Genomic DNA, 23,881 nt, shown 5'->3' with positions numbered 1-23,881 from the left:
CAGGTCGCATCAGGACGCCGCTTTCATTGAATGATACACCCACCGTTCAAATGTCAGACGAGCTGCTGCAGCATTAAGCAGCTCAAGAGCCAGATGTTTGCCTCCAGAGCTGGTGGAGAACAAAGCGGAGCTAAAAGGAGAGCGAACATCAGACTGACATTCATCAGGAAATGACTGTAAATGAAAGCTAACGTTGCTCCGTGCCAGTTTGCTAACACGCTCAATGGCAGCGTTGTTTCCTGCTTGTTAAACTGCCCCCTGGTGGCCAAAATATCAATTAATACAGGTCCTGTGTGTAGGATTTATGGGAATCTATTGCCATTGTGTTTTTAGCTTTTTCTATCTCCAGTGCTAAGAGGACAACGTTGCACCGCCATGCTGCTATGGTAGCCCAGAACCGACAAACCAAACGCTGCCTCTAGAGAGAGCCTTTTGTGTTTTTAGGCGAGTGGTCTTCAGGTACAGTCCACACTGTACTGCCAACTGAGCGTCTTCTTTTCCATGATGAAGATCGTCAGGGTACTAAACAGGATTTTAGAGGTTCCAGCTGATGGAAACATTTGAACCAGTGGCTGCTGAAAACACAACCTTCTGTTTACATCACGTACAGGAAGGAAACAAGCATCCTTCGATCTTTGCTCCCTTTGTCTCAATGGTAGATTTAATATTTAGAAATCCAGCACTTGGCCACACTGACCTGGTCATTAGAGCTCAACCACATTAATAACTTAATGTTTTTCTCCATTTTGTCTAATGAGCATCCCTTAAGGTTTTTATCCTTATAGAAGTCTTTGTTGAATTTTGTATTGGGGTGGATTTCCATTATATTATTATATCTAATTACTCTCTATATATCTTAAATCAGCCTTAATTTAATACACGCTAATAGAGAAAACTGAAGCTAATCAAAGAATTCTCTCTGCTGGTTATTTGCACACATGTACTTAGCTGCGCTTGAGTTACCCATTTTCCCGAGTACAATAATTCTTGTTGACAACCAATACTGGCAACATTCGCCGTATATTTGGAACATTTTCAGCCGCTGTATTTCAGCGGTGCACCTAATGAGGATAAATCAAGCAGAACGAAGCCTCCCACAGTTGGAGCAGCACACAAGTGAGCGCTCCATCACATCGTTAGCGGCCTCCAAGTCCAACCAAGTCAGCGTTGTTGTGAGGCTCGGGGGCAAAAGTTAGAGAGCAGCAGAGATGAGGACAATTGATTTATCCGCGGTCACATGGAGGGACCGTATAGGAACTATTGAATGCATGAGCCTGTATGGGTGAGTTTGATTCTCTGGATGTGAGTTCGACCCGGCCGAAGCTCTAATTAGCTGTGGTTGACTTTTCTGTCAGTCCGCTGTGGCTGAAACCTCCACGAGAAATAAAAACGGCACCTCTTCCTGAGCCTGAGCCTCCATATTTAAAGCCACGAGAAGAAATGTTTAACAGCCACAACACAGCAACACCTCTCACGAAGCGAGATTAAAGGACGAGCGTGGGGACTTTCAGCCTCACCCCAGAGTTTCTCTCTAGAACGCTGACTGACCTCTGACCCAGGTACAGCACCGCCAGCGCCTCCATTCGTTAGAGGGCGAAGGCACTGACAACAGGTGGGAATCTTTGGGAATCTCGATCCATTTAGAAAGCAATTCTCAATTTTTTCTGTGTTTCCATGCATGTTTTTAGTCCACTGAAGTATAATATGAAAGTTATGATGACTGAACGGATAAAGTGGAGAGAAACGTGGTGGAGAACGCAGCTTTTTTACTTTTTCACATCGAATTCTTTGAGATGAAACGAACTATTCCGACTTATTCGTGCTCCACTTGCCGAACATTATCTCTGGGTAATGGTGCACAATGCGTTCCTAAAATACTTCACTTTTATCCTGCAAAAAGAGCCAAAAGAGAGCTGGTAGGCACGAGGACTCACAGGTGGATTTTCTGAAAGAAGTCAGTGTGACTTTAAGTTTTTCATATTTATTCATTATAAGAAATACTTTGCTCTGACATATAGCAGTAAATATATGAAGGCGTGTATAACTTTAAACGTTCAGTGTCTTTTCCATTGACTTCTTCACAGTCTATTGCTTTGTGCTCTTGTGGTTCGACCTTAAATCTTTTATTGAAACACATAATTTATCTCCACAGGGATCAATTGTTTGATCACATTTGAGGTTAATTACCCTCATCTGGATCTGATTCATTTGTTCCATGAAATCCAGTGAAGTGTGGAGCGATTTAACAAAGTCATGACACAAAGACGGCCTGACAAAGCTCCGCTCGCTTTGTGAGACACGGCTGCTGAGACCTTCAGCCTGTTTAAATTTTCAGGCCCACACTTTCTAGTTTTCAGGCCAGCACTGTTTGGAAAATAAAAATTCATGACCCATTGTAATTTTAAGACACTGACAGTCCCCAGACTCTGCTGCACAGCAGTCAGACTGCAGCTGGGAGCATCCGAAGTCTGCTTTTATTTCCCTGCTTTCGTGACACACAAACAGTTTTTTACAAACGTAATAAACAGCAGAAAACTGTAAAACTGAATTTAACTTTAGTGAAGCAACAAAATCAAATTCTGAGACATGCAGAGATGGAAGACGCATTCAGAGCCTCCTTTAAAAAACACGTCTCAGCTACAGTAAATGTGCTTAAAGTATATAAAGTAAACGTACCCACAGTGCAGTAAGCTCTGAGCTCATTGAACCACTTCATATCCTGTTGGTGCTTTAATCTACAGCGATGCATCATATTCTACAAGATCAACGCATGTTTGCAGCGTGGCCGTCCTGTGAGAACCACGTATCTCCAAAAGGTTTGCTGAGCTCAGAGAAACAGGCTGTTTTCAGCTTTGTGACGATGCATTTTCAGCTGATCCAAGAGGCTTTTTAAAGGGGTTATTGAGCTGAAGAAGGAGGAGAAGTTTCTCTAAAGGAACACTTCAGTTCATCACAAACACTCAACACATCTGGAGATACGAGCTTTTCACTGGACAGGAAAGGTAATCTGAGAAGTAATCAGTAACTAAAACCGTCAGACTCATGTAGTGGAGTAATATTTTCCTCTGAGATGTTGTGGAGGAAAAGCATGAAGTTATAGCAAGCAATGGAAAGAGTCTACTCGAGTACAAGTACCTCGAATTTGTACTTAAGTATAACAGTAGGTTGTTGATTTACTGCCTCATAAGATGAGATTTGTGGGCTTCAGTGCATCTTATGGAACGATAAGTCCTGAGGACTTAAACATCCCTCACATGCAAACATGTGGTCACAGGTAAATGTATCAGGAGGTTTCAGATTTGTGTCTTTTGAACACGGCTGTCGATAAACACTGGAAGTATTTAAGTGTTAATAACATTAAAGTCCTCATTAAGCTGCAGCATGTGGGGTTGCTTCAGGCTGCTCTGTCAGAACAAACCACAGCGATCACATCTGTCTCCCGTGCACATCAGCGCTGACGCCCGGCTGCTTCAGACCTCCACCCCGTCCATCTCCTCATTAATCACGCTTCACCTTTCTGTTAACTCCGTCCCTCCGGAGCCTCCAGAGGAAGCAGCAAATGTCAGCGGGCCCTGACGAGGCCACATCATGGCGGTGGAGATGAGAATTAGTGCGGAAATCGCAGGTCAGTGCTGTTCAGCTCTTCTTCTCTGAGCTACAAGGCGGCCGCACTTGAATCTCAAAAATGATTTCAGTTCAATACACCTCAGACCTTCTTCTCATTAAACAGGGCAGTTTGAGCCGAGGCTTCTATCAGTTATGATAACACTGAACACACCAGGGACTCGTTTCCCGACAACGATCGATCTCAGACGTTAAGAGTTTTTCATCCACCTGCTGCTAAGAGATTCAGTGCAGGAGAACTCACTGAGCATAAAGAAGAAGACACAAGAGATCAAGGACCAGCAATCGACACGAGAAACAAAGAAATATAAACCTTTAAACTCGACCATGACGCAGCAGAAACAATCTGAAGGCGAGTCCTCTGCAGGCCACAGACTTTATGCTGCGCTTGATTGGGATGAGTCCCAGCTGTGTCGGATCCAGATCCCAAACCACCTGGAGAGCCACGCCCAGCCTCGGCCAAAGAAGGACACACAGGAACCAAAGCCCACACCTGCACAGGACAGAAGAAAACACCTGGAGCAAACCGTTAATGCTGCTCCAGATTCCTCAAAGAAACTTCTCTTAAAACATGATGAGCAGCATTAAAAATGGCAGCACAGCTTTAGTATTTGTACACGTGAGCACAAACACACACTTTACGTGCACGGCATTCACGGTGTGAGAACCTTAAAATCACCGTGATCGAGGTCCCACAATGCATTTCTCTGAGCCAGAGGCCCCGCCTGCAGACAATTAGACCAGACCGCCTGATTCTCTCATCAGCATGCAGCCGCTGACATTTCACTGACCGCTTCGCCATCAAACACACACAGAGCTGTCAGGTGTGTGTGTGTGTGTGTGTGTGTGTGTGTGTGTGTGTGTGTGTCAGAGGTGATGCTGCACAGGGTGTGTTTCAGGTTTGTATTTCAGTTTTTACTGTTTCAGCTGGCCTGATTCTTTTTCCTCCCAGCCTTCATGTTTCCCCATAAATAACAGCAGAATGAAGATGGCCATAAGATGCTGGTCACGCTCCAGAAGGTGTTCGATGGGTTGAGGTCGGGGCTTTCTGCAAGCCGGTCAAGTTCTTCCACCAAACTGGGAAAACCGGTTCTTTATGGGTCTGGCTTTAAGCACGGGGCCACTGTCATGACAGAACTGAAGGACCTAGTCTGAACCATTATGGTCCCAGCCTGAGAGCATGTGGACAGCCGTATCTGAAAACAGAAAACCAGCATATTCACTGTGGATTGAGACCCTCTCCAGACTCTGCTCATGTGAAAAACCTGGACCTGGAGTGGTCACGGACGTGGCTTCTGTCCTGATATGTGAACCCACAGCTGTTTGACAACCAGCTTGACGCTGTGGACCCTGATTATCCCCCCTGAATGAAGGTGTCTGAAGTGAGAAGCAAAGGCTGCGTTCAGTCAGGTTACAGTGTCGGTGCTGCACACTGATGATTGGACATTACAAGCCACACGACCGTGAAGGAGCCAATCACCACAAAGTGACTTCAGTGCTCTGCGTGAGCTGACGTTACGCTTCGTTCAGATGAGCAGCAGACCTCCAAACAAGCCTGCATCATGTGCAGAAAATGAGCGTTTAAAGTTCATTCTGGAGCTTAGAAACAAAAAGCTTGCACACGCTTTCACTGTTAAACTGTCAAAAATGAAATTTTGGAATAAGCTTTTACCTTAAAATCAAAAAATACAACTGCATAGTTCAAGGCTATTAAAGTAAATATGACAGATTTCAGGAGTCCTTGTTTTTTCTGAACCATTTCACTGTTCAGACAACATTTGTTGGACGCTGAGGCCTGGAACATGGACGATGTGACAACAGCACAGACTGGAATGAAGCCGACTATAAAAAGAAAATGAGCAACTGAGTTTGGATTCGACCCATTCGATGGTCTGACTGTTCATGTTCCTGCTGATCTCTATTTAAAAACCACCCTGTCGCAGATCTCAGCAGTGACATGAGCGAGCGTCATCTCGTCAGCGTTAACGTGGGAATAATCAGGAAAATGTGCACGCTGAGTTTGTGTAGAGCTGCAGCGATTGCTGTCGCTCTGGGTTGATCTGATCATGATTTTCTCCATCAATCTGTTGATTGTTTGATTAACAGATCAAATCACTAAAAGCCCAAAGTGACACCTTCATGTTTGTTTTAAACAATAGCTCAAAATTCAAAATTAATAATCAAATCCTCACATTTAAGGAAACAATTTATCAGCTAATTGATTAATGGACTAATCATTTCAGTTGTATTTACTGTAAGTTAGTTTAATTTATGACAAAACATTGTGTTTTATAAGATCTTTGTAGGTTTCGTGTGCAGAAATCAAAGTAAAATGTGCAACATTTCCCACTGAAATGTGGTGTAGAAGTATAAAGTGGCAAAAAAAGAAAAGACTTGTAAAGTACAAGTGCCTCAAAGTTGTATTTCAGTGCCAAATTCCTGTAGTGAATGTGGTTCATGCTGGTTTTATTTCTGTAACAATAAATAAATAAAGCAGAAGTGGAGGTGAGTTCAAGGTTTGTGGGTTTTTATATTCCCTCACTGCTTCATCCTGCGGTTTGTGGGGAGTGAATACAAACACGGTTTGATTTGTCTGTGGCCACACACACACACACACACACACACACACACACACACACACACACACACACACACACACACACACACACACACACACACACACCTGCCCATCTGTGGACCTCACTGGGTCGGAGGAGGTGGTGTGTGATTGGCAGCTGGTTTTGGGATCAGGTGGGGCTGCTGAAGGTTTTTGAGGGCAAACGGAGCCTCGGAGAGACGTTTAGAGTGACGTCCCCACAGCGAAACACAGAGCGACACGACAACAGATGTGACAGTTAAACCTCCATCTGACCTGCTGAGTGCCACGCACGCACGCACACACACACACACACACAATGTTTTTTTTTTATAATATCTATTCATGATTTGAGTCTGTCTTTGTTAGAAAAGCACACAGACGTGTTTGTGAGAGGCTGACGTGGCCTCAGACTGCTGCGTTACAAAGTTTGAGCATTTGAGAAAAAGAAAATAAGGACATCATAGTTTTTGGAAATTAAAAAATGGCCTTGATTTGGGTTTCTTCACAAAACCAGAAGAAAACCATCCCGGCTAATTGAATTTCTTCCACCTGAAACATAATCGTTGAGTCCGTCACAAAACAAGACCTTGAACGTCACTGGAAACACAGTTCAACACAAACCTCCATCAGTGTGAAGAATTTCAACTCTCTTAGGGAATAAAGTGTTTGCTTTGACAACATCAAGTCCCAAAAGGCCTAAATTTTACCGTTCAATTTATTGTGTCAGCAGTTTCCTTCAAGGTCAGCGTAGTGACGACCCCACAGAGCGTTATCACCTGACTCTGCAGCTCTAAAGAGCCAGATTTGTTTCTCAGGAGCTGGTGGAGACCAAAAACAGGGCAAAAATGATTGTGAATATTAGCCAGAAACACAACTCTTAATGAAAGCTAATGCTGCCTCGTGTCTGCAGGAGGTGCGTCATGGCAGCTGTTTGCTATCTGTCACGGTGATAATATGTCTGTCATGTTTTGTCATTACAGCTTTTCCTGGTGGTCAACTATATATTAATGTATACATTAATATTACATTATTATTGAATTATCTCTAGACCTTTCTCTCTAAAATACTGTAACTCTGCCAAAGTCATTGTGTTCTGAGGAGAAAATGAAGACGTCTTGGGGTAAATAGTCGTAAACAAAGAGTAACAATTAGACTCCCGTTAACGATCAACACTAACAGTTTGGGAGGTGCTTTAATCAGTTTCATTTGCTATTGAGTTGATTACATAATTACTGCTGACAAAGTGCACAAACTGCTCCTGAAAACGAGCCTGTCTTTAATTTCAGCTTAATTAGTCGTGTATTAGCTTTGGTGCAAGTTGGTGGTATTGATCTTCGAAAAGAGGCTTCACGTCCAATTTAAACAAAAGGGTCACTACACACAGTGTGAAGCTCCTATTATGAAGCATTTCCTAGAATGAGAGGGAGGCTGAAAACACACACATACACACACACACACACACACACACACACACACACACACACACACACACACACAAATGGAGGAGACTAAAGGAGACATCAGTGTGTGAAGGAGGCCGGAGAAGACGAGTGTGTGTTCGCTGAGCTTCGGCTACAATCCTCAAGACAATTAAACGACTTTATTAGTGACTGTAACTGATCTTAATCTCCAGATTTGTAATTAAATGTTCCTCGTGGTCTGTTTACGTCTCGTCTTCCCTAAATTTATTTTGGTTCTTCTAACGAACTCGTGGGATGAATGTACTGGAGCTCCAGCCTGATAGAGAAGAGTTAATGCAAATAAACCTCATTTGAACTGATCTAAGTCACCAAAAAGGATGAAAGGCGCACGTAAAATGCCTAAACACTGCTTGTGTGTGTGTGTGTGTGTGTGTGTGTGTGTGTGTGTGTGTGTGTGTGTGTGTGTGTGTGTGTGTGTGTGTGTGTCTCGGTATGGCAGGTTGGCCATCTGGTTCTCATTGAGAGTGGTGGTGGTACATTGAACTCACCTTTCACCCAATTCTCCTCTGGGTCTGAAGATGACACACACAAACACACACGTGCACACACACACGTACAGACATACACACGTGCATACACACACATGTACACACATACACATGGGCATACACACACGTACAGACACACACATGTGCACACACACACGTCGTTGCCTGTTCAATTAAGAAATGCAATTAGTTTTTTACATCCGCTGTTGTGATCACAGCAGGGCTGTATCACCTGAAAGCAGACAAACACACCTGCCAGTTGATTCCCACATCACTTAATTCTGCAGAATTATATGATTTAATCAAAAAATTAAAAAATGTGAAAGTGGAACTAACCAACAAGTTTTCTGCAGTTTTACTTCAAAAAGTGACTTCAAACTGTCTCACAATCACATATCTTATGAATTTCTCCTACTGTTTTATTTCCAGAGTTTCAGAGAAATTTGGTAATTTTGAATTAGAGTTTTTCTGATAAACTGAAAGATGAAGAGTTCCTTCATGTCTGGAGAAAGTTCTCCTCTTCTTCAGCTCAATAAACTCTTTAAAGAGCCTCTTCAATCAGCTGAAAATGCATCGTCACAAAGCTGAAAACAGCCTGTTTTTCTGAGCTCGTCAAACTTTTTGGAGATACGTGGTTCTCACAGGACGGCCGCGCTGCAAACATATGATGATCTTAATGAATCTGATGCACTGCTGTAGATTAAAGCAGCCAACAGGATATAAAGCAGTTCAAATGAGCTCAAGCTGAAACAGCTACAGCAGGAAAATCACACGAATGCAGCAGGAATATGAATCCACAAACAGCAGATAGAAAAACACTTTACTGCTTCAGGAGGAGTTTTACTGTCACACATTCAGCACATTTGGCTGATAATACTTTCACTTAAGTGAGGTTTTCAATGCAGGACTTGTTGTATTAGTACTTTCACTGAAGCAGAGGATCTTCTTCCAGCACCTTGAAAGAAACCAACTACTGAAGGACGTGGCTGCATTTCAGAGCCTTGTTCTCTGGGACCCCCTGGTCTGACTGTAAATACATTCAGCAGCAGGGTTACGGGGCCTGGCATCACCTGGCATGGCTCGGCATGGCTCGGCACAGCTTGGCACAGCTCGGCACAGCGTGCCACAGAGCAGCCGATGCTGGCTCAGAGTGCCGGCACCATCTTGGGCAGATGGTCTTCGGCGTGTCGAGGGGGAGCTGGTGACGCAAGCATCACCGAGCAGCTGAAACAACCCACCAGATACAGGTGGTGAGGTGATCCACTCCCACACACACACACACGCGCACACACAGAGCAGGCTGGTGTGTGTTACATAACCGAGGTTGAGGGGCTTCACTGTCTAATCTGTGCGAGGGACCCACAATTCATAGCAGTCGTCATGGAAACACACACATTAGGACCGTGCAGACACACGTGTTCAGTTAAAGAAAACACACGTAACTTACTGTACATGGAAATGAAGACACACACACACACACACACACACACTCTGTCACTGCAGATCTGACGTGTGAACAGAGACGCTGTCAGAAGGGTCCGAGTGCCTCCCGATGGTCTGCTGTTGCACTTTCTGTGTGAAGCATTTTATTGTTCAGCGTCTCACACATGACGGCAGAAGAATCAAACAGTAAACACTTCAGTATTTAACAGACCATCTCACTTTGCACTGAGACAAAACTGCATCCACAATTTTATTTACCAGTAGAAACGAGCACGGATGTAAAGTCTGATGTTTCCTGGTTTCTGAAGGATTTACCACCCTCTTTCCAAGCTGTTCGGAGCCAGGAAATCCAGCCTTTGGATGGAGCTGAGGCAGGACAAGCATGTGGCAGCCTTGGCAGCTGACTGTGATTGGCTGAGACACCGATCAACACACCAATCAACGCAAAACACTGTTATCTTATTGTCAACAAATCCAATGAAAAGATCAAAACCATCATTGTGTTAGTCCACCTTCCAGTACTTTCTGACTTCCCAGCTCCAAACCCAAAACACAACAACAGTTCACACGTATTTCATTTCACAAAACAGCCCGGCACTGTAGTGTTTAGCAAACATTACTCAAACAGGAGGGAATAGGAAATTTGTTGGGGACCATTTTCAGCAGCATATTAGTACAAGTTTTCTGCTATATAAATGCATCCATATCAATTCTTTGTTGGTTTTGGTCTTTTTGTGGGATTTGTTGACAAGAGAAAGCAGCTTCATCTTAACAAAAGCTTCTTCTTTAAGCTTTGATATCTGCTGCAATACATTATTCAGGGATTGTTCGGCTGTTGCTTCCAGAATCGTGTGCTGCAGCACCAATTAGCATTGCCAGCAATTAGCAACTTATAACATAAAAACAACATATCATCATGCAAACCCGAGTTCTGAGCTGGTACATCTCCGGGTGTTGTTGGTGTCATAATAATAAGAGCTTGACGGCTCTGGGTGTCCCTGAAGGATCTCTTCCATCTTCATCTTTGGCTGACAAAAGACGCTGAGGGGCTTGTTAAACCATCAGAACACACACATTAGAGGAAGTGAGAATCTAAATTTTGGTGTTACCATTTTTTATTTGTATTACTTGTGTTGTTCATGCTCTTTGTGTGCATCTTTCTGTCATGCTGGGGAGCGTTCGTCACTGACTTCAATAGAGTGCTTTTCCTCTACACATCCTGCCTCTAGTGGCCAGGTGCAGGTACTGACATTTTCAACAGTGAGGTGGTTGGCGCTTGGTTTGTACTTTCAGATCACACAGCAAGACACCAGAAAAGCTCTGTCAGTGAGTAAGGATAAGCCTTTATTGGTGTTTGGAGGGAAAAAGCCAGACCACATATGCCATCGTCCCTGTGGACAGCGCACAATACTGGTGAGGAGTCGGGGTAGTGTTGCGCTCATGGGACTTGTAGTTCATAACAGTCAGTCACAACATGGAGAAGTTAGCTAAGAGTCCACAAAACTGAAGGAGAAAAAACATGGCTGTGTACATTATTGTCATCATCATTAGTATTGGTGTCATTATTACCCGCAATGCTGTTTTATCATACAGCAGCAATCATTGCCACCACGTGAAAAGCGGGCCTCGTACGCCCAGCAGAAAAAGTTGTAACACGCTAAACAACACAGTTACATAGAAAAATAGCACTGTCAAAAAGTTTCTGAAACGTCTGTGAAGAGATTGAAAAATCCCAGGTATCAAAAAGAAAAAAACACATGGCTTTCTTCTTCCATCGACGGATGGAAACAAAAGAAGCTCTGAAACTTTTCTTCCAGGGATTTAAATTCAAAAGTTTGTGTCTCAGGTTTAAACATATTCCCAAAAATAACCAAAAAAGACAAGAAAAAGGAAAATATATATATATCAAGGATATAACTACAGCTCCCACAATACACCTGGGGTTCACTTCAGTCTCTGTGGATGGTGCCGACAGCAAACAGGCTCATGAGAAACAAGGTGTAAGTTGGGAATCAAAAGGGGATTTACGTGAGAATCAGTTCACATCTTCCCCAGAAGAAAACAAGCTGTTGCATCAAAGGAGTGAAAAGAAAATTTTAAGCGCATCAACAACAACAACAGCAACAGCTACTATAATACTAGCATCTGTGGCTAACGAGCAGTTAGCTAGAACTTTAGCTTCTTTTTTTTAAAAAAGGTTTGGTTGACATCTCTAAGTAAAGACACGACTGCTCTAAATGAACCGTTCACTAAACCCCTCCCCCAAACAGCGACTGTCCAATCACAGCTGAGCAAACATGACTGACACAGCAGGTCTGCCAAGCTTTGGGTGTCTCGGTGAAGAAGTGACTGTCATAAAAGCAATAATCAGCGTTTTGTAAGTTTGGAGGGTCACATCTCTCTTTTATAAAAAAAAAAAATCTTTCCAAAACAGAAAATGCAAAAGTGCAAGGAATGGATTAAAATGCGTGTTTGCCTGCTGTAGCATTAGCAGGCGTGGCTAACTAAAAAAGACATAGCCTATTGTTACAGCCAAGGCCAAGAATTAGCATATCATTAGCTAACTACATTATTAGGTTCTCTTAGAAGCGATGGTAGCACCAGTCTCAAATGCTACTAACGCTATATCAGTTTAAGGTACCGTTAGCCATTAGCAGCTCTATCCTGCTCTTTATTGAATCATATCTCATAGCTTTGTCAACTTGGGTTTGTTCTCATGCTAAGCCTTTTGTTATGTAAAGAAAAACGTTCAAATATTCACAATCAAACAAACGGCTGCAATTCAAGAATATTGTTCCACTTCCTTTTAGAGACATCTTGTTCCAGTCAACTGAAAACAGCATTTTCACAGCATGTTAGCTTAATTAGTTAGCTAGCTGCGACCTGCGATAGTTTTCCTCAGCAGCTTCTGTATCATTACGCAGCATTATAGTACATTTGCATGATATAATGCTTGTAGCATGTCTAAGACCCTTTTGCAAGTTTCTCATTTTCAGTCTTTAGCTGATTTTTTAATGTTACAGTTTGCATTGAGTTTATGTTAGCTAGCTGGCTAGCTAGCTATAGCTAGTATAATCTGCAAGTGAAAGAAGCCATTTCAGCCACTAAAATCAACAGTTAGTAACAAAAACTGAGAAGCTGCGTGTCCACACTTTCTTCGATAATTAAGGACCCATTGTTTCAAAGATAACTATGAATTTTGAGAGATAAAGCCGCCGTTATCTAATTTTCTCCTAGTGAGGATGTTTTGCAGTTCACGCAGCCTGTCTGAAATTCATGTACATTTTGCCACTACAAATTCACTGAAGTGTTCGTCATGCAAAAGAGCCAAAGAAAAACAAAACAACAAAAAACAAATGGAATGGTTAAAGTTGTCGTGTTGACATTTATGGTGTATTTGATTCATGTCGTCAACTCATGCATTGAATAACATGCAAGAAAACATTCCACCTTAAAAGTTGCTGCCAGTAGCCTTAGAGGGGCACAATAAATTGAGTTATTTTCTCCAGCTTTTCTATAGCTTGCTAACATCAATTAGTAAAGGTGAAAGGGAGCAAAACATCCTTCATCGTTCACTCTTCTGTTGGTTTCTTTATTTGTGATGCATTTGCAAAGAAACATGACAAACAAAGCAGCTAGTTTGACTCAGCCAGCTGTGCTGCATCCAACACCTGCAGGAAATGAAAGCTAGCTTAGCAACGTTTTTTGCCTACACTGAAACTTTTCCTCTGAAAAGGATGTTTTGAATGCAGCTTCATTTGTATTTCATTTACAGTTGACTAATGTGTGTAAACTTACAAAACCTACAAAATAAGTCACAACGTAACTGTGTGCATGCACGTGCATCAGGTACGCTGCAGTGCTTAAAGAAATAGCACAACGCCTCAGTTCATAGTGCACTCAACTTTGCACAATGGAGCAGAACAAGCAGTCTATAGATGGCCTGTAGGTAATACTTTCTGTTTAATTTACTGGTAAATGATCACGTTTGTTCTGTAGGTAGACGTGAAGGAGTCAGACAGCGAATAAAATCAAAAAAAAATCTGCCAGCAACAGTTGGCCTGCACGTAAGAAGCAGCTTATCTGACATATGGACCCATTGTTTTAAGAGTAAGACCTGTCATAGTTTATGTGAAGCTCTCAAACGCAAAGCTGGACGAACGCAGCGACAGTAACTAGTGGAGCGGGGTTTAGCAAACGGTCAGTTGGTCAGAGGAGGAACGTTTATGTCCCATAGCGAGTTAGTAATAAACCGGGGTACAACAGAAGTTTAACAATAAAACCCAACAGCTTTGAAATGCTTTGCAAAACATGAAAGCAAAACAAAACACCCCCCACCCCAGAAAAACAAAGCAAAGGAAACAACAAATTCTATAATCGAATCAAAGACTTTTTGTGTGTTTTTTTAATACGTGTATTTAATACCTCAGACAAAAACACCTGAGAAAAAAACTGACAAAATGATTCAGATGGGTTTCTTTGTAATATATTCCATATTACAACTATAATCACATAATTCAAGCATATATCATATACATATATATATATCTAGTGAGAGAATATTTTAATATTCAATAGTACAGTTGTATGGTACAGTAGCAGTAGGGTGCATTTCTCGTTTCTCATTGGGTAAAGTTTGAAGGAGAGGTATAGACAAGTGTTTGTGTGTAAATCTATATACGATTTATCGATACAATATGCAACAAAAGAAAGAAGAAATAAACTAAAAAGAAGGAATAAAAGACAAAGAAAGGGTATAGGCAGTTCAGTACTGTGTTTGAGATGGTGGAAGTGGTTTTTATGTACGTTTGCAGGTGTGTGGCTGTGATTCTTGTCAGTGTGTGTGTGTGTGTGTGTGTGTGTGTGTGCGTCAGGTGAAGGATCAGATCAGATCAGCACCATAGAAGTCCATAACAACATCAACAACAACAATAAGGGTTAAAACCTGGGTGAGGACTGTGTGTGTCCGTGTGTGTGTTTGTTGTGTGTCTGCATGCTGAAGGTTTCAGTCACTGGGCAAATCAACCCTAAACCAGTTAGTATTTCATTTTTGCACTTCCTGGACAAATAGAGAGAGAAAGACTGCAACCAAGTCGTGTTATTGTTAACAAATTGTGTGTCTCAATGTGTGTGTGTGTGTGTGTGTGTGTGTGTGAGCGAGACACCAAACTGAGCGCGAACCCGGCAGCGAAACCCTCCACCTTATTCATTTTCAAACATCTGCTGGCGTCCAGCTGCTCTGACGGCTAATTACTTCCTGTTTTGCTCTCTCTCTTTCTCCTTCACCTTCAAAAGTAAAAGCCCTGCGATTATTTCAAAGTCAGACACGGAATCAAATAGAAGATAACGAATCAAGTGCTTGAACGAGCCCACAAAGAAAACAAACGAACACAAAAATTTGCTAAAACTATACAATTTCTGTTTCACCGTCTTCCTCCTAACGCCCTCCACGCCGAGAACAATCGTTACTAAGATACCTGGCCTCGCCTCGCACCGTGTGAAATACCTGATTCAACCGTGATACATTCTCTGTTACGCCTCCAGCTCCATCCAACCAGCTCCGTGAAATCGAAAATAGATTATTTGTTGTTTAGCAATAAACAGCTGGGAGGAAAAGCGCTTCGTGTGGCCCAGTGACTGTCCAGCTAACAGCCCCTCCCCGCCCCATATATAAAATATACAAAAGATTATCTCCAAAATCCTCCTCCTGACTATCTCTGCTAATAGAAAAATATACAATAATCCTATGTCAAAATCTCTTTGCGTTATGGACGAAAACCCTGCACCCCTTCCTCCTCCTCCTCCTCCTGCTCCTCCTCCTGCTCCTCTTTGCTGGACTAGTCTTGCCTTCCTGCCCAGTTCAAAAATATACATGTTTTTTGTCCTATTTATAGAAAAAAATTACACATCTGACCTCTCCTGGCTTGAATCCGTGCCTTGAGCTTAAAAAGTGAGATTTCACTGGCATAATGTGAATTCAACACCCTGTTTGAACTGGCTGGAGCAGCGGCCGGAACGCACTACCTGCAAAAACGCCGTGCGACACCGGCCGTAAGCACAGCACCGAGGGCGACGGGAGCTGCCGAGGTAACACGGGGTGATACAGTACGTTGCGTGGATTCAACGAAGCAGCATGTACAAAGAGAGTCAAACTGGAGAACAAAAAGAAAAATGGCGTCGCTGTGCTTTCCTGTCGTGACATCCTGAAGCACAGCGCGCTCGCTAACACGCGCTTTCGTGTTTGCGCCCGGTGTCACACAGCGCTTACTGCAGATCTACGTCGGCCTTCCCCCTCGCCACTTCAACTAAAGTGCTGCTGTTGTTGGGTTGCCTTGTACCCTTTTCTCGTTCCCTCCTCCCCTCCCGCCCCTTCCTCCTTCATCTTCTTCCTCCTCCGTCGCCTCACAAGTCTCCGTGTCGACTCTCGTACTTGTTGATGATGTTCCTGCAGCGGCCCAGCTCTTTCCGCATGTCGGCCACCTCCTGGCGAAGGGCGGCGTTCTCCCGCTCCAGGAAGGCGGCGCGCACCGAGATCTGGTTCTCCTTCAGCCGCCTGGCGTCCCGCGAGCGCTTCGCCGCCTCGTTGTTCTTGACGCGCCGGCTCCAGTACTTCTCATCCTGTCATCCGCGGCAGTGTGGTATGTTGGGGTGTGTGGGGAGGAAAGAGGGGAGAGGAGACAAAAAAAGGGAGAGAGTGGAATGAGAAGGGTCAGTTATGTGGTGAGAGAGGAAGGATGGAAGGAAAGGAGTGAGGGAAGGAGGAAAAGTGGCAACAGCTCAATAGTTGCGACTACAGAACACGAAAACCACGACAGTAAACTGGACTGAAAGAGCCACCGAACGAAAAAACAAAACAATGTCATTTTATACCACAGCCATGGAAAATACTCATTTCTGATTGGCTTGCTGGGAAGCAAAGAGCGGGAAAACTGACATTATCTAACATGCTAACACGTTAAACCAAGATGTTTAGCCCCAAAGCTAATTTTGTAGTCACACCAAATGTAGCCGGATTAGCTATTTGCTTCATGTTCCATCAGTAGCTGCTTGTTAGCCGCTTAAACACAAAATGCATAGCTAGCTTTAATTATCTTAATGCTAATATAGATTCTATTTAGATGCATTGCTAGCGATAATGCCTCTGTAGCCAAAAGATTTGTTGTCTTCAGGAGACATTGTTGCTGCCAGTTGCTTGGGTTGTTCACAAATATAGTGAAGTGTGACACGGGTAAACGGCTAATCGCGCTAGCAGCAAACAGAAGCCATATTAGTATTTGCCTTATATTTGTTCCGTGTGTTTCCCTTTGTTTTCCCCTGTCCCTTTGTGTCCTGTGAGTCCTCTCCTTGTGTCTGTCGTTGTGTGTTTCAGGTTCCTCCTCACGGCTCACCTACACCTGAACCTCGTGCCAATCAGCCACCACAGCTGCAGCCCATCCACGAATCACCAGCCAGGATGAAAACCTGGTTCTCCTCAAAAGTCTGGTAACACGTCTTGGCCATTTAGCTCATCGAGTGCTTTGTGCTTTGCTGACTCACCTCACCTGCCTGCCTGAATCTGAACATTTCTACGGATGTTTTGGTGCTTTTTTTCACCATAAACATGAGTCAATGCTACAATTTATTGTTATTTTATCGTCACGCTGCCTCTTTTTGCCTGTAGTTGGCACCTTGCTATAAGAGCAATAATATGCTCCAAGATATTCTCATGTCGACTATAAGACTCATCAATTATGCTCTTATTTTGGAAGACCTGCTCATGTTTTATTGCTTTAGTACATGTTAGCTGTCAACAGTGTTAAAGCTCACAAACAGACATGTTAAAGGAAGGACAGCAGGACTTTCCAGCAGTCAAATGGTCTGTTTGTCTATCAAGCCTGTGATGCTTAAACTTGATAACATTCAATAACTTCCATCGTGCAACATCTAGGATGGGAGTGCAAGGTGATACTGGGGATAACAACGACACATGTGAAAACACTATTAATAAGTCTTGGTTCTTAATGGAGCTTGCTGTGCTCAGCTGCTCAGATGAATGAATAAATACTCGGCACTGCAGACATAAACACCCTGCAGCCTCTCAAAAGTCTGCAACTTGGTTTTTTGGGGCATGAAAGAAATTTGCTGGCAGATGAGGGTCTCATGAGGGGAAGGCTGGGAACCGCTGAGATTGTTGTTCTGAACTTTTGGACCTTGAGGGCGAAACAGAGGTCCAAACTGAAAGTAAAACCTTGTTCGAGATCTCTATCTGAAAGATTTATGCCTGTGGAACCACGGCAGGCCCAAATGGTTCATAGTGTTTCCACCGAGAGCGCTTCACTGCATCTGTTTACATCTGGCAAAGTTAACATCACTCCACCATTAAACTCCCCAGAAAAGTCATTACACTCTTACACTAATCTCAAAGCACTGATCATCACTTTGGTATTAAATCTTTGACTCTAATATCTCAATTATGAAGAGCTGCGGCACAATCTGAAACCAAAACCTGCGTACAAGCGATTTATAAAACCGGCTGCAACTGAGCACAACAAGATGAGCGTCTTCATCTCTCCATGAATTACAAACGCCTCAGGAGCTGCAGCTGCTCTGCGCTGAATGATGAAAAGCCATTGATTAGATCCCGCTGTGCATTAAACTGAAAATACTCCAAATAATTTAGGACTCTCATCAATACGAGCGAGCATCAAATGTTTATTTTTTAATAACATCCACATGAGGCTGAGTTTGCCTTCAGCAAACCATAAATCCTGTAAAATCGCAGAAAAGCTAGTCTAATTACTGGGTGGCTGGTTTGCAGTTTGCATGGTTGTATTTTGGCAAAAAAAAAAAAAACACATGAAACTAGTCAGACTGATGTACAGGAAAGCAAAGACTTGTGGGAGATGTAGTACCTTCTGCTCATTGGGGACCAGCATTTTGCGCGCCTTCTTGATCATCGGCTGCGGTTTCAGCTCCTCCTCGGAGAAGCGGTGCCGCCGCGGGTCAAACGCCTCCTGGCCCGGCACGCTGGACAGAGCCAGGTCCGCCGGGTCGGGGTCAAAGTTCACCATGATGTCGCTGCTGCCGTTGGCCCCCGCCGGAGGTCCAGGAGGTCCCGGAGGGCAAGTAGAAGAAGGTGAGGGGTCCTGAGGCACCGCCTGACCACCTGGGAGGGACGAAGAGAGAGAGGATGACTCAGTTTGAAATAAGTGTTTCTCAGATGTTCCACAACCTTCAGTTTTTACCAAATCAGTTTCATCTGGTTTTGTGTTTGGACATTTAGCTTGATGTGCATCTTCATGTAAACAAAGCTGCATATGTCAATGCTTTTACACCGTGTCTGTATGCAGACAAGCTGATGTACATCCAGCGGAAGGCAGATTAGCATGAGCTGCTTGTTAAATTAAACCCCAGACTATGCAGAGTTCAGCAGCTGGGGCAGAACGAGCTCTTCTTTCACCTGCGGGCTGTTGTGCTCGTTAACAAACCCATAAAACAGCTGTCTGACTCTTGTTTTTGCTGCGCCACAATAACTTATATTTGGAAACATGGTGGGATTTAGAAAAATGGAACAACCCTGGTGAGACGAATTGCCGCTCACAGGTCGAGTTCACAGAGCAGATTACTGCGATTGTGTTGTCTGGAGCAGGAGCTGCATGAAGGAGCTTTAAGTTGCTGTGGATGTATTTAAGTGGAGTAAATCTGCTTTGAACTCTTTTTCTGTGCAGGCTGCTGTAGAGGTTGGGGTTAATTGCTGGGTATTTGTGTATACGTTTCCCGTGACGTATGATCTGCTCGACAGTCCGTGCAGATGCAATGAACACAGAATCAGCAGGACTGCCTTTAATTACTGGTTAAGGTGTCTCATCACCGTCTACTTCCATCTGAAGATTAGAGCCCATCTGCCCTCACTGAGGACGGTCACATGTAGGGAGCGGCAGCCGAGCTAAATGCTAACATGCTAAAGATGATGGGGATCTGATGACGAGGAACTTGACCTTGTAAAAAAAAAAAACTCAAGTATTTATTGATTTAAGTGGACGTCAGGTCTAGATGTAACTTAATGTTTGTTATTTACACGTCATGTTTAAATGCACCTGTGGTCGTGCTTTGTCTATCATTATTATTTACATTAGTCGTAGTGAAAGCAGCATTTCTTCTTCTCATTTTAGGTCATGAAAATAACCTGATTTAGATCAATTCTATGATGGCACATGCAAAAAGGCTATAAAAATTAAAAACACAGCTGCTGACAGACACCGTCTCTGTTTTTGGTGTCCAGGTTGAAGCCTGTTGTGGGGCGAGGGTTTGGTACTGAACTCATCTGCAGGCCACTGGCTGCAGAGTCACATATGCTGCACACTCTCGCTAAGACTGACCCACTGAGATGAGTCGACTATAAAGAGGATTACTCTATAGACAGCGGACATTGTGTTGAAATTGAACTGAAAATGGGGGAGGGGGGGTGTGAGTATGTCGGTCTCTCCATGAACTCTGCTCAGTTCTCGTGTCTTCTTTGTTTCTTGCATGTTTAATGAGATGTGAGCTCTGTAACGCTTCATATTCTTAAATCTCTTAGAACGAACAGCATCTTCTGCAGCTGGCAGCAGTGACACAGATCCACCACCAGGTGGCGGGATCGAGCCAGAAACGTGGAGCAGGGCAGCGGGTTCACATGATGCTGGATTTACAAGAGGCAGGAAAGATCAGGCTTGTGTTTAACCCCTTATGGTGCCTCATGTGGGAAAATCAGCTCGAATCACTGAGTACAGAAACAGAGCGATCACATCTGAAGCACGGCAAAGAAATCAGAGAAATCTGACCAGAGATCAGATCTTATGCCTGTTTACATTTAATAATGCTCAAATGAAAGACAACAGATCATGTTAGAGCTGTTTTGTTGTCCCCAGTTGGACTTCAGCAGGTTTTACTGGTGCTATAAAGCAGTGCTGTGGAAATAAAATCAAATAAACATCACAGCACCAGGAAGTAAAAAAAGAAAACATGATGCTGTGATGCAACATTAAGTTTAGCTTCAAGCCGCATCAGTTCAGGTTATTCCTGAATGCTGCTCGTAAATTGTGCAGCAGTGAATGTAAAAGTCCCCTGGATGCTTTTACCCTGAAGCCTTTCTGCATTAGCGCTGCTTTTCTTTCCTGAATGCAACACTATGGAGCCAAGAACAGTGGCTCTATTTTCAGTCATATCTCCACACCAGCTCAGACGTTCTCCTTCAATTTCCACTTCTGATGCCTGGAAAAAAATCGACAAAACTTGATTTTTTCCAAACGTTTCCTCTTTGGAATGGATGGAGTGTTAGTTGAGCAATCATCCAGTACCAGTCTGAACTCTGTTGTGGCAGCATTTGTAAGACGCTTTTTGGAGCTCCGGGCTCTCAGCCACAGATTATAAATAACTGTCGAGCTGGTGACCAATACCGGCTGAAACAGTAGTGGAAAGATTTCAGACACTTGAGCAAATGAAACATGTTTACAGCCCATAATTTGACTTGTAAGTTATTTTTACCAGCAATGATGAAAGGAACTGATGTTGGCTTTTTGACAAATGCATCCAAAATCCCTCTCGTTCATGACGGATTCTGAAAGATTCAGCATGAGTGACATAATTTAATTTTTTAAAGAATGCCTTCAGGCAGGCGGGACTCGGAGCAGCCGGAGCGTTTTGTAAACCTGGAAATGTCAGTCAGAGCAGCATGACTGACACCGACTCGACTGCTGCTGCGAGCTGTCAGTCATGTCATTATGCACGTCAACCGCAATACCAAAGCCAAACCCTCCACGGGCCCTGAGAGGTCCGCTGACGCTCTGAAGCAGGCGAGGGGTGAAACCTTTGAGGGGAAGTCGATGGTTGAAATACCCCCGAGTTCCCCCTGAAATCCAGCTGAAAACACTTGACTGCACAGTGAGCGTGCAGCGTTAGCACAACAGCGTGGGACTGAGTGAACGGAGGGTTTGGAGTTCAAACTCGTGTCAAACTGAGATAAAATCTCATGATTGTGTTTACATTAAATCCTAAAAAGTGGAAAAAAAGAGCTTGACTCCTCAGTGATTTTGATCTGCTTATGAAAGTCCTCAACAAGCAAAAGAAACTGATGCCCACCGACACTTTGACACGATCTGTACGTTTTTCTTTTTGAGAAACTGCATAAAATCAGATCCATATTCCCTCCTTCTATCCGCCCCCAGCTCAGAGCTTGGATTTACAGAAGCTCCAGTGTGCCATGAATGCACCATCCTGCTGTACAGTTATTATCCTTTATAGTTGGTTTTACTTTGGTCCACGCCAGAGTGGAAAAGTTGACTTTTTGTGTGCATTTGGTTATTTTGGGCTCCCACTTGCAATCAAACCAGAGCTTGTAAACAAAAGTCACATGGACTCACAAATACAGCGGCTTGATGATTGGCCGGTCTCGGCGACCTGTCGCCCTGCAGAGGCTGATGTTGTGGCAGAAGAGTCAAAAGCTGATTCCTCTTCTAAACGGCTCCAAACATGAACGGGACGTTGCTCTTACTGGTCAGTTACCGAGCTAGCTGCTAGCTGCTAGCTGCTAGCTGCTAGCTGCCGGTGAGCACAGTGGAGCAGATATGTCCCTCAGGAGTTGGTAGAGACCAAAAACAGAGTTAAAAGGAGAACGTTGGCAGCTTGTTAATGCTGCCCCCAAGTGGCCAGAAATATCTGATAATGCAGCTTTAAGTCCTTTGCCAAGCAACACTTGCTCATTTCCATTTCCATTTGCATAATCATAAATTTGGATTTTGGACTGATGGTCGGATGATTTGCGTTTGAATTTTATGGATCAAACCACCAAACGAGTTCAAAATAAAGTTGCTGATGGAATAAAAGATGGCATACTACATACAAACTGTGCACGTTTATCCATAAAACCATCATGAATCTCCCATAATGCAATGCTCCATATATCCCCTCTTTATCCGTCTATACATCCTCTGGTCCATCTGTTCGTCCGCGAAGCAGCGACTCCATCAGATGACGGTTTGATCTGACTCTCTGGCAGCTGGACGGGGCTGATCCTGGATAAGTCTGTCCAAAGCCCCATCCTAATAACAACCATTTTGGGCAAAAAGTTGAGACTGATCCAAGAGCACGGCTCCCGCTGCTGCCGGGTAAACAGCCGCCAAGCGCGGCTTCGCCTGGCTTCATTTCCTGTCTGTGAGCGGGAGCCATTTGGACGAAGCAGCCGCTGACTCTCGGATTCGCTCGCTGCTTTCATTAATTTAGTTGAGATTATGTGTTTTTCTCTTTCTGCCTGTCCATCTCTGCTTCTCCCTGTCTCTCTCTCCATCAGGCTACAGTGAGTCTGTACATTCATCTGAAAGCCTTCTTGTATATAATGTTGGATTAAAGCAACTAACACTCAAATTTCTGCTGGTATGATATTTAAATTTGACCGTTTTGGCGCCAGAATCATCTCACTAAACCCAGTGTTTCCACCAGAACTGCAGCATTTGACTTCCTCCATTAAAACTTTGTCGTCCTCCAGACTTTTCAAGGTCTTTGAAGGTCTCGTTTGGTGAAATTCAAGGACTGCAAAGTTTGGAATTAGAGCCTTCATTTCTTATTCATATTCTTGTCAAGAATTCCTGGTTGAAATGCTTCATTTTTAAACGGCTGCTGTATCATCTAAAATCTCCATCACAGGATTCGCCTGAGGATGTGAGGAGTTGATCCTCAGATGGAGCGAGCGGAGGCATACTGATGAAGCTGGCTGGTATGGGAACTTTAAAGCCTCCACAACTTTTCCAGCCCTCTTTCGGAAACTTTTTCAACGCCTTTTTCAAGGTCCAACAGTTTGATAGAAGAGAACGGGAAAGCGAGGGAATAGTCTGGGTTCGGTTTGCGTCCTTCTCAATCAAACGGCTTCTCTCTCGAGCCGCCATTTTGCTCCAGCGTTCACAAAGCATGCAGGGAGGAATCGGCTGCAGTGGGCTGAGACGCCCACGGAGGCAGAAAATAGACAGGTTGAGGTTTGAGAGTCAGGTGAGCAACTCTTCCTCTTGACTAATCGCTCGCTTGATCGAACCATGCTTTCACTTGATCCGCCTACACACAAAACCAACAAACTCACTGCGGCTTTCTGGGGGTCGCACAGAGGCATTGTGGGAAATGTAGGAACCCGAAAACTTAAGTAGGAGTGGGCGAAGCAGGTGAAACGCAACAATTACGGCACGAAAGCCTCCAAATATAGACTGAAGTTCAGACTCATCATCATCATCCTCATCCTCCAG

The 23,881-nt window shown here is 43.7% G+C and overlaps 1 protein-coding gene across 1 annotated transcript in view; it reads right to left on the bottom strand.

The window, feature by feature from the left end:
- Positions 1-12,055: 12,055 nt before the first annotated feature.
- Positions 12,056-23,881, bottom strand: part of dbpa (D site albumin promoter binding protein a) — a 30,001-nt gene continuing 18,175 nt past the window's right edge. The window contains exons 4-5 of the mRNA XM_070984065.1: positions 18,527-18,780; positions 12,056-16,253 (exon numbers count right to left, since the gene is read on the bottom strand). Coding sequence (XP_070840166.1) covers positions 16,038-16,253; positions 18,527-18,780 — 470 coding nt within the window. The 3' untranslated portion in view covers positions 12,056-16,037. The remainder of the gene's footprint in view (positions 16,254-18,526; positions 18,781-23,881) is intronic.

This window comes from Chaetodon trifascialis, chromosome 17 (assembly GCF_039877785.1).
Source record: "Chaetodon trifascialis isolate fChaTrf1 chromosome 17, fChaTrf1.hap1, whole genome shotgun sequence".
Lineage (NCBI taxonomy): Eukaryota > Metazoa > Chordata > Actinopteri > Chaetodontiformes > Chaetodontidae > Chaetodon > Chaetodon trifascialis.
Note: the sequence above shows the minus strand (reverse complement) of the source record. Positions and strands in the feature narration are given on the sequence as shown.